We start from the raw sequence: 11,646 nt of genomic DNA, 5'->3' as shown, positions 1-11,646 counted from the left end.
TTCAGTAGTGTATATGAAAGCATTTCAGTAGTGTGTGGGAGAGCATTTCAGTAGTGTATATGAAAGCCTTTCAGTAGGGTGTGAGAGCATTTCAGTAGTGTATATGAAAGTGTTTCAGTAATGTGTGTGAGACCATTTCAGTAGTGTATATGAAAGCGTTTCAGTAGTGTGTGTGAGACCATTTCAGTAGTGTATATGAGAGCATTTCAGTAGTGTGTGTGAGTGTTTCAGTAGTGTGTGAGAGCATTTCAGTAGTGTATATGAGAGCATTTCAGTAGTATGTGTGAGAGCATTTTACTTGTATGTGTGAGAGCATTTCAGTAGTGTATATGAGAGCATTTCACATGTGTGTGTGTGAGAGGCAATTCTGAATAATGTCCCTGGCGGCCCCTCATACCAGACTCTCAGTTGTATGTTGTACAAATGGAGATTGCCAAATATATATTTTAGATCGTTGTAAAAAATAATGTTAGCCTTGCGTTCACAAAGACTTTTCTGCTATCAAGCGCATTAGCTCACTAGTTAACGCTGTCTCCTTATCAGCTCCTTAATCATGGATCAATAAAGAATATAGCAGCTTTCACCACAGTTCACTTTAGGAGGACAAGGAAATGTGTTCTTTGTTTATCATTTTGAAGTCGAAGACTACAACTTTTCAGCTAACGTAGCCAGCATCTGACACACTGCCCCTTTAAGAACTGTATGTGAATGTGTGGCTTCGACCTGCTTCACATTAAAAACATTAAAATATTGAAAAGTTTTATGTAACTTCAACATCAACCAAACCTTGAGTCAAATGTTCTGATGCAGATGCACCAAATCACTGAGAGGACACAAACTGAAGCTGTACCTTAGAGAACAGAAGGTAACGGTTCGTTCTTTCTGTCGCAGACCTTCAACACCATCTCGTGGGCTCTGTACAACTTGGCGAAGGAGCCAGAGATCCAGGAACAGTTATACCAGGAGGTGATCAGTGTGTGTCCGGGGGACAAGGTGCCAAACAGCGATGACATCGCTCAGATGCAGTACCTGAAGGCCATCATCAGAGAGACACTACGGTCAGAGGCTTTCATTGGCGTTCATATACGTGTTACATTAACAGAGAGGACACCTGAGTGCAGGAGACGAAGGTTCTTACAGTAACTGAAAGGCCGTAACATGACCTGAGGCCCAAATGTGGACATTTATCTGATGACTTTACAAAATCATAACAAGATTTTTATGCTTTTGCTGAACAAACAGATGAAACTCTTGTTGACTTCTCCCTCTGCTCTGTGGTCTGCAGGTTGTATCCAGTGGTTCCAGGAAACGCCCGCGTCACTGTCGAAAATGAGATCGTGGTTGGAGATCATCTCTTCCCCAAAAAAGTGAGACACGTCAGACACAACGACACAAGTCCTGAAATGTTTACTGGTTACAAAAAAAATTACTGACTGTTCAGAAACTTTGGATCCTCGTTTCATCACAAGCTAATTTAGGCACAAACGTAGCAGCTGAACATCAGTGTTGGTTGATGCCACAAATAAGATGGTGTTCACAGATGGCTCCGACTGATGTCTTCTGTTTTGTCACACCAGTTTTGCACAGGCTATAAAGCAGAGCTCAAGACTGACAGCGTCCCTGTTGTCCCCGAAAACATGTTTGGGACAAACAGAGCTCTCCCAGGAGACGCTTTCAAGCCAAAAGGACGCAGTAATAATGTCACATTGTGAACAACATATCTGTGTTGAAATCAGCAGGTGGAGAACTGGCTAGCGTTAGCTGTTAGCAGCCGGTGGCCGATGCTAACAGCTAACACAGGTTGCACTGAGTTACATTATGATGCATTCAAGCTCTAAAAATTAGTAATGAGTGAGGGTAAATTATAATGTTTGATGATGTGTTCAAATGTAATTGTGCAAAATATAGTTTTTGTCAAGACACTCGAAGACATTTGTTGATCACAGCAAAATAATTAGATATTAGAGAGGGAATTATGATTTAACATAAAAAAACTGGACTCTGGAAAAAATGACTAAAAAAGTTTTTCACATGAAAGACGGTCATATTAAAGGTTGTTTCATAAATCTGTGTGATTAAATTTATGCTAATTCAAAGGTGTCGTAATGAAGGACTGAATGACTTTAAAACAGTTCAGCTATTTTTTACAATAAAATGTCTTTGTTTCCTCGGAACTAAAGGGAGAACAAATAACAACAAAAACTAAACAATCAAAAACAACACACACAAAAAAACCATCAATACTGGCCATCAGCCAAATTATTATTTTTTCTATCAGCCCAGAGTTTCACCGTCAGTTCATCCCTAATCACGAAGCCTTCAGCCGTACAGCTGTGCTTCACATGTGCAGACATACAGACAGACTGACTGACATAATGACATCCACAGTATGACATCATAACAGGAAGTCATCTCTCTCAGACGCTGTTCCACCTGTGCCACTACGCCGTGTCCTATGATGGGAGCATCTTCCCCAACCCCCACGCCTTCCTGCCTCAGCGCTGGCTCCGAGGATCCGAGGAGAAGTCCAGGCAGCACCCGTTTGGGTCGGTGCCGTTTGGTTTTGGGATCCGGGCGTGTCTGGGCAGACGGGTGGCTGAGCTGGAGATGTATCTCCTCCTGTCCAGGGTAAGAACAGATTTACTGTGTCTGTCGACGCTGTTTTCATTCATCTCTGCTGCTGTGACTTTCCCTGTTATCATGGGTTATCATTCAGGTTAATCTTTTCCATTCCCTTTGGGAGCTCCGCTGTCAGCACAGTGTTTAAATCACACTACAGACCGACCCAAACATTACACCCATATATGACTGCTGAACATTCCAGAACCACAGGCATCAGTCTGCTGCCATATCATCCTCCACTCTTCTGGGCACAGACATGACATGTTGGAGCCCGGCTGCAGAGATTTGTTCCCATTTGGCCACAGGAGCACCACAAGGCTCCAGCACTGGTATCAGGTGACAGGCTGGCGGCCAGTTCTTCTTTAAAGTGCTGGATGGCTTTAAGGTCAGGAGTCTGAGCGGGCCAGTCCAGTTCCTCATGACCAGAACAAAACGTTATTAAAGTGACCTAGTATATGAGCTGCGTCTATCAGGAGCAGGTGGATGGCGTGGCACCAAAGCCACATGCTTGTAAAGTTGTAGACCACTGCAGTGATCAGCGGAGGTCCTCGTGCGCCCGCTAAAGTCTGTATGCCCCGTCCTTGTGAACACAATATCTCAGGGAATTTCCTCAAATTTGGCACTAACGTCCATTTGGACNTTGTGCCACCAAAAGCAGCTATTATAGGTCAAAACAACATGTTTTCCGAACTATAACCACGTGGTTTTTGTGCCTCAATCTAACCACGTTAACCACAGCTTCGGTGGAATGTTAGGACATGTAAAGTTCAAAGAATAAGCCACATAATAAAGCACAAATGTTCCATATCTGTGGTTTGCAGAAACGTACAGTGCCAACATTTATTCTGGCGCCGGGGTTGGTGAAACATCTCTTCTTGAACGCAGCTTTGTGAACAAAATGTCATACGTCAAAGGGCCGACGCTCCCTCTGTTGTGTGAAGAAGAAATTTGTGTGTGACTTTAACACCAGGAAATGTTTGCAGATCATTGTATCAGGACTCAAACTAACATTTAAACATCACAACCTTGTGAACAGAGCAGGTTCAACATTGACCTTTATTTTCATTTTTTAGTCACATTCAGAGAACAGTATTGATCTGTAGTAACAATCCAACCAGAGGACAGAGCGCCGGCTGTTCCTCCTGTGTTGTGTTTGGCAGTGGGATCCATACAAACCACAAATCAGTCGTCTGTGTTCTCGGCCAGAAACCACCGTTATAATTCAGTCAGCTGGCGAGCACTCACTAATCATTACCTGGAATGGGAGCTGTGTGCACTCACATAAATGAATATCCTGATTTCATGTATTTCTACTTAAACAAATGTTTTTTTATTTAAAGGTGATAAAACACTACGAGGTGAGGCCGGATCCTGCAGGAACCATCGTCGAGCCGATCACCAGAACCCTGCTTTGTCCCGCTAAACCGATCAACCTGCAGTTCCTGGACAGACGAGCTGAGCGGGATCAGCTGAGAGTTTCTGTGTGAGCTGGTTTAGTATTCACACTGCGTCCCCCGCCTGTCACAGGGCACTTGTTTAGAGAGCGTTCACACGATGAGGACCGACCGGCTGGAATGCACCTTAAACTGTGGCTTCACAGACATGACCTGAATGAAGATGTAATACGGTGTGCAGTGAGGATCACAAAGCTTTATGTTTCATGTAGATATGATTACATTAACCCTGCAGCAGCTCCTCCAGAGGTTTATTTAGTTTCAGTTTCAGAGATGTGTTTGTTCAGTTGTCAGGGCCGTTGCCTCGCAGCAGAAAGTGTCCTGAGTCCAAACCTAATAACAAGCTGGGTCCTTTCTGTCTGCAGTCTGCATGCTCTCCTCATGTTTCTGTCAGTTTCATCAAGTCTCCCCAAAACAACTAAACACATCTATATTTTTAGTCATGATCAACAAAAGTGATGGAAAGACCAAAAATAACAACTCTAAATACTTAAAGCCTCCCCCACTCTCTCTCTGTGGCATCAAATCCATGTCCATCAGTTTCAACTGTACTGGGGCGCAGCAAAGAGGGGGGGTTAGGGGCCCCAGCCCCCAAAATTTTTCTTAAAAGCCCCTGAAGTCCGTAAAGATATTTAATGTAATTGAAAAAATGCTCTGATGTTGTTCTTTTGTACATGTTAAAAGAACACTTCACCCACAAATTGACCATTTGGATTTCAAATACTTGTCACATGTTTGTGTTTTGTGTCTTGCAACCGCGTCCCTCGGGCTGGTCCTGTGGAGGGTCCTGCAGGACTACAGAGTATTGTGGTCACTGCTACGAGAACATCCAGTCCCTGTTTGACCAAAGTGAGAGCTCTGTCCGCGTACTCGGTGTAAAGTCAAACTTGTCTCGGTGAGTGTTGGGCTCCACCATGTTGTCCCCTGTCACCGATATTGTTTGTGATTTTCATGGACAGGATCTGGAGGTGCAGCCGGGGGGAGGAAGGGGTCCAGTTTGGGGACCTCAGAATTGCATCTCTGCTTTTTGCAGATGACGTGGTTCTGTTGGCTTCATCACACCGTGACCTCCAGCATTGGTCCAGAAGTGGTCAGGATGAGAGTCAGCACCTCCAAATCTGAGGTCATGTTTGTCTGCTGGAGAGCGGAGGATTGTTCCCTCTCGGTTGGGAGAGAGTTACTGCCTCAAGAGAAGGAGTTCAAGAATCTCAGAGTCTTGTTCACAGTGAGGGTAGAATGGAGCGTGAGATGGATCGGCGGTTTGGTGCGGCTTCTGCAGTGATGCGGGCGCAGCGCAGGACCATCGTGTTGAAGAGGGAGAGGTGAAGCTTTTGATCTACTGGTCCATCTCCGTCCCAACCCTCACCTATGGTCATGAGCTCTGGGTAGTGACTGAAAGAATGAGGTCACAGATACAAGCGTCTGAAATGAGTTTCCTCTGTAGGGTGTCTGGGCTCAGCCTTAGAGATAGGGGGAGGAGTCAGACATCTGGAGGGAGCTCGGAGTAGAGCCGCTGCTCCTTCATGTTGAGGTGGTTCAACATCTGATCAGGATCCTCCTGGTCCAGCTGGTAGGAGGCCCCGGGGCAGACCCAGAACACACGGGAGGGATTATAGATCTCATCTGGTCTGGGAACGCCTCGGGGTCCTCCAGGAGGAGCTGGAGAGTGTGGTGGACCACATGTTACCTTGAATTTGTGTATAAAACTTTTCTTACAGTCCAACAAAAAGCATTTCTCATGAACTGAAGTCACTGGGGGTGTTCAGTTTTCTGTTTGTGTTCCTTGTTTCATGTTATTCAATCATGTTTAATCTGCTTCCTGTTTTATTTTGTAGATTCTCTCCTCATGTAAATGGACCTGCATTTGTATAGCACCTTTCTAGTCATCTAGTGACCACTCAAAGCGCTTTTTACACTACGAGTCACATTCACCCATTCATTCATACACTGGTGGCCGAGGCTGCCAAACAAGGTGCCAGGTTTAACACACTCGAACCACTGATCTTTCGATTGGTGGACGACCCGCTCTACCTCTGAGCCACAGCCGCCCCTCATGTGTCATGTCTGGTTTTACTTCCTGTCTTTGTGTTTTCTGCCACACCTGTCTTCATCAGCCTCGTTAGTCCTTCCCTGTTCCCACAGTCTTCCCTTCACACCTGTTCTGTATTAGTCTCATTTGCTCCACCCTAGTGTTCCCCTCCACACCCTTGTTGTCAGCCAATCCTCATTCCCCTCCTTCTGCCCGTGTCCTCCTCCTCCAGCTGTGTCTTGTTCTTGTGATTAGTTTCCTGTGTATAAATACCTGTGTGTTTCCCTTTGTTCTTTGTCAGTTCATCTGCGTTCATCCACATGTCCGTGGTGTTGTTCACTGCTCTGTCTCCTGCCTGGTGTCCGGTCTTCTGTTTGGATCTTTGTTTTCAGTTTGGTTTTGCTTCATCAGCTTTATTGAAGCTCATTTTCTGTTAAACCTTCAACCTGCCTGTTGCTCTGCATCTGGGTCCCTCCTGAACTGATGATGACAGGGGACCATGTTTAACCACAACACAGCTACATCACAACATCAGTGGACAACACTAGAACATTAGTTAGTGCGGTCAAAATCATGTGTTAATATAGATGAATCACAGGAAAAATAACGTAAAAAAAAAAAAAAGTAACACACTGGTGCCCTTTGACCCGGTGTGTCATTGAGGGCCACAGTGTCTTTGTCACATGATGGAGGCAGACAAGACGGCGCTGCTCGGCGCCGTGAATGGAACATTTACATTTGAGTAATGCCAAGATGGAACTGTTGATAAGAGCACCGTTCTCTGCAGAGTTTTGGCACCATCGGAGAACACAAGCATTTAGGTCCGAGCTAGCACAGCCTCTGATGCTAACGCTAGCAGCCAGCCTTGTCATGCCACACTGGACCAGGTGTTCAGACTGAGTCAGTCTACCTGTGTCTGACTGCAAATTGACTGCAGAGCAGTTTGGGTGGTCGAGGACAGGGGGACAACTGTGTCCAACATCCAGCAGCTTCACTACGACACATCTGACAAAAATTAATTCGAACTGAAATGTTTTAAAAACTTTTACAGCAAAAATTATTATGATTAATTTAGGTGAATTAATCAAAGGGCATGTAATGAATTGAATTATTTTAATCACTTCACAGCCATAGTTACAATATTAAACACTTTCACCTGTGAGTAACGTGTGTGTGAGGTTCATTTAAGCAAAGATTAAATGCACACATTATACTGATGCACTGACGTGTTTTAAATGTTAACGTCTTAGTGAAAATGAATCTGTTTGAGAAGCCCTGGCTCAGGTGTTAGAGCAGGTCGTCCACTAATCAGAAGGTCAGTAGTTTGATCCCCAGCTCCTCCAGTCTGCACGTCAAGATATCCTTGGGAAAGATACTGAACCCCAAATTGCTCCTGATGACTGTGCTGTCAGTTTGTGAATGTGTATGAATGTTTAATGTAACTGAGCAGCAGGTGGCACCTTGTGTGGTTGTGTTGGCAACCAGCATGTGAATGGGTGAAGTCGACATGTAGCGTTTAGGTGCTTTGAGTGGGTGGAAGACAAGAGAAGCACTATACAAGTGTAAATACACTTACAAAGCATCCAACAGGAGACTTGAATCGTGCTGCTTGGGTTGTGTGAGTTTGCTGTTGTTAAATGGGTCCTTCTTTACTTCAGTTCATGAAGAATGTTTGCCTTCTTTGGACTCAAAGTTTCTCCACAAATTCAAGTAGTAGTAACCCTTTAAAAAGCTTCAGACTCCTCCTGTTGAGGAAACCAACATTAAAAAATAAAGGCAGTAAGTTGCAGGTATTACACACTATGGGACGAACAAAACTCCACCACTGACCAAAATAACCACATAAGACATCTTTAAACCAATCAGATCCATGAGATTTATTAACAGAACAACATGCAAACAAGACGATAAAATCCCTACAGAGAGGCAGCAGTCCTCTCACCACAGGCCTCCCTCCTCTGCTGCTGCACCTCCTCCTCCAAGGCAGATGTGATGCACCTTGTTAGATGACGCAGCCAACACCCCGGTGCCGGTCACGACAGGACACCCTCCAGAGGTCATGTGTCCATGCCTTGACATGTCAGAGACAAGTCCGATCCAGGGAGGCCCCACCGTGGATCTCTGGGCTACCAGCATGGTACATGGATGCTCAATCAGATTTGGATCTGGGGAATTTGGAGGTTGATGCCTTTAGCTTTTTGTCATGTTCCTCAGGTCATTCCTGAGCAGTTTGTGCAGTGTGTCATGGGGTGTGGTGGCAAAAAGGCTTAGGAATGTCAGACAGTTATGGTTGGGTTAGAAGCAAAATATGTACTCAACAACAACAACAATCTTCAATGGGGCAGGATGGTAACAGGAGAATGTTCCAAAACAATTCACACACACACGGAAAGTTAGGCTTGACGTCTATCTAAGGAGGAGTATAAAAATGTTTAGTGAACTGTTCTGGGAGGCTGCCTTATTGTTGCGGTGTGTGAAGTTGTAAGCTGTGTCATCAGTAGAAAAAGAAAGACATAAACCCTCCAACAGTGTCATTATTTAATTACTAGCAGCCGAGGTCATTAACCTTCTCAGTCAATTTCTCTTTCACAGAAAATGTTAAGGACTTGAAGTTTGCACAACAAAGAAAAGAAACATAAAGGTCATAAAACAATCTAAAGTTAAAAAAATTAATAAATAAAAATAAACCAAATATTTGAATGTAAGAGGGAAACCCTTTAAATGTATCTCTCTTTTTTGTTTTAATAAATGAAAGAATTTGGTTGGGGGTGGCACGGTGGTGTGGTGGTTAGCACTCTCGCCTCTCGCCAGTTCGACCTCGGGTGTGGGAGCCCTTCTGTGTGGAGTTTGCATGTTCTCCCCGTGTCAGCGTGGGTTCTCTCCGGGCACTCCGGCTTCCTCCCACAGTCCAAAGACATGCAGATTGGGGACTAGGTTAATTGATAACTCTAAATTGTCCATAGGTGTGAATGTGAGCGTGAATGGTTGTTTGTCTCTATGTGTCAGCCCTGCGATAGTCTGGTGACCTGTCCAGGGTGAACTCTGCCTCTCACCCAATGTCAGCTGGGATAGGCTCCAGCCCCCCCACGACCCTCAAGAGGATGAAGCGGTTAGAAGATGAATGAATGAATGAATGAATGAATGAATGAAGAACTTGGTTGAATAATAACACAAAGTTAAAAAAGAAAATCAAAAAAAAAACTTTGCTGATACAAATTGATATTTTTTGTAAACTGAGTCATGAACAAAATGAAATCCTGATTCCTGATGCATGTGTAGCCGGTGCACTGTTCCTTACCCTTCCCAGTGCAGGGCTCTGGCTTCTCTGGTGTTCCACTGATTGCTGGGCGGCGCCACGCACCTTTTATATACTGGTCCGGTCACACCTGCTGTTCCTCTCTTCTCTTCTGGTTCCACTCGTCCCCCGTGGTGGCTGTGGCCTGGCGTGGTGTGGCAGAGCCTGTGCAGGTGTGGTGGAGCCATTGTGGCGTGGCTGTGAGCGCATCAGAGCGCTGTCTGGTGTGCTTTGCCATCGTGGCGCACGTCTCCTCTCGCAGCATAACTGTGGCAGACTACTGTTGCCGTGGGGCCAGGTTGCCCCGCTGGAAGCCCTCCTGGTGTGGTTGTGCCTCCTCGTGTTTGGATCAGGCAGAAGCTGTGGAAATAACTCCGCTGCCTGGCCTGCTGTGACACTGCGCCTGTGAGGTCCATTTAAATATTAATTCATCGCCACGGCTCCCTGGATGACACTGCTGTTTTGGCTTTATTGGTTTGGCTCTATTGTTTTGGCATTGTTTTTGGTTCTGCTATTTTAGTGTCATTTAACATTTGATTATTTTGTTGTTTTGTTTTTTCTGGGTTAAAGCACAACTTCGGTATTTTTCAACCTGGGCCCTATTTCCCCATGTGTATGTGTGCGTATGATTCATAGGTACAACTTGTTCTAAAATAGGTTCAGTATTGAGGGAGGTGGATGCAGCCAGGAGCCGTGAAACGAGCTAGAAAGGTAACGGGGGCAAATGCGTCCTGTATAAGTTTGCGCATTAAAAGTGCTTTTTTTCCGCCACTGACCGGTTCAGATCACCAGTGCTATCTCTGTAAATAGCATACTAAGCGTTTCCCNACCAGCGCCACTCTGAGCGGCGCTCTGCATGGCTCCTCTGTTTTCTTCCGGCAACAAGCAAAGCTCTCGCAAGATGACGTCACAGCCCAGAGCAAGTGAAGGGTCAGGGAAACGCTTAGTATGCTATTTACAGAGATAGCACTGGGGATCTGAACCGATCAGTCACTTTTAATGCACAAACTTATATGGGACACATTTGCCCCCGTTACCGTTTTAGCTCGTTTCGTGGCTCCCAGCTGCATCCACCTCCCTCAATACTCAACCAATTTTAGAACAAGTTGTACCCATGAATCATACGCACACATACACATGGGGAAATAGAGCCCAGGTTGAAAAATACCAAAGTTATCCTTTAAGTTGGGGCCAGAACCCTCAGCACATAACACTGACAGACGCTTGCACATCACTGAGCTGCTGGCGGAGGCCTAACCGGTCTCCTGGGTTTCTGGGGTCCTGCTGTTGATTTTGTTTATTGATTCATGATTAATATGACTGATTAATTAATTTGAACATTGATTAATTTCAGTCTGATTTCTTTTGTATTTCTCTTGTTGTTTTTGTTATTTGAAGATTTAATTCCTTTTTTGTTATTTTTGTTATTTTCCATATTACTTTGTTGTTTTTGGTGTGTGTGTGTGTGTGTGTGTGTGTGTGTGCGTGCGTGTGTGTGTGTGTTGTAAGACCAGTCATACTGTGAGGCCATTTTAATTTTCCCTTTCTCCCTGCGGACAGGTGCTGTGGGCCCAGAGCAGTGCCCCAATCCCTGGTGGCGGGTTCTTCACTTCTCCTCAGCATGTGTGTGTGCAGTGTCACGGGTGATAGCTTAGTTTTTTTTCTCCTCCCTCATTGGTTTCGGGCCACTGCGGTAAGCCCCAGCCCTGTCCGTTCCCCTTTTGGCCCAGTATTTCGTTGTGGTACAGACTGGTAATTCTGAGACTTTTAAATAATAATCTGTGTAATAAAGAATATTTTTATACCTTGAACACCGTCTCCTGCCCAGTGGTGATCCGAACCTGTGTGACCTTTAGCCTCCCTAACAATAGTAACAACTTCTTGGGGCGAAATTCCCCAGGTGGCGTTGTTCGGCAACACACTCATCCCCAACCTCCACTTGCCACACATGTAAATGTCTGAATGTCCAGAAGTGTTGAAATAAAAAAAAGCACAGTGACGTGTCTTGTTGTTGAAATGTGTTTGTCTGCAGTATCATTAACATGTGGTGTAACAGGGAGCACACACACACACACACACACACACACACACACACACACACACACACAGTCCAAATTGATGATGAAATTGCTCCTGATGACTGTGCTGTCAGTTTGTGAATATGTATGAATGTTTAATGTAACTGAGCAGCAGGTGGCACCTTGTGTGGTCGTGTTGGCAACCAGCATGTGAATGGGTGAAGTCGA

General features: G+C 45.1%; 1 protein-coding gene across 1 annotated transcript in view; it reads left to right on the top strand.

The window, feature by feature from the left end:
- The window catches only part of LOC126393340 (sterol 26-hydroxylase, mitochondrial), an 18,648-nt gene extending 14,414 nt beyond the window's left edge, over nucleotides 1-4,234 (top strand). Inside the window, exons 6-9 of the mRNA XM_050049458.1 lie at nucleotides 892-1,058; nucleotides 1,286-1,367; nucleotides 2,422-2,628; nucleotides 3,963-4,234. Of these exons, the coding sequence (XP_049905415.1) occupies nucleotides 892-1,058; nucleotides 1,286-1,367; nucleotides 2,422-2,628; nucleotides 3,963-4,109 (603 nt within the window). The 3' untranslated portion in view covers nucleotides 4,110-4,234. The remainder of the gene's footprint in view (nucleotides 1-891; nucleotides 1,059-1,285; nucleotides 1,368-2,421; nucleotides 2,629-3,962) is intronic.
- The last annotated feature ends 7,412 nt before the right edge of the window (nucleotides 4,235-11,646 follow it).

This window comes from Epinephelus moara, chromosome 7 (assembly GCF_006386435.1).
Source record: "Epinephelus moara isolate mb chromosome 7, YSFRI_EMoa_1.0, whole genome shotgun sequence".
NCBI lineage: Eukaryota > Metazoa > Chordata > Actinopteri > Perciformes > Serranidae > Epinephelus > Epinephelus moara.
Note: the sequence above shows the minus strand (reverse complement) of the source record. Positions and strands in the feature narration are given on the sequence as shown.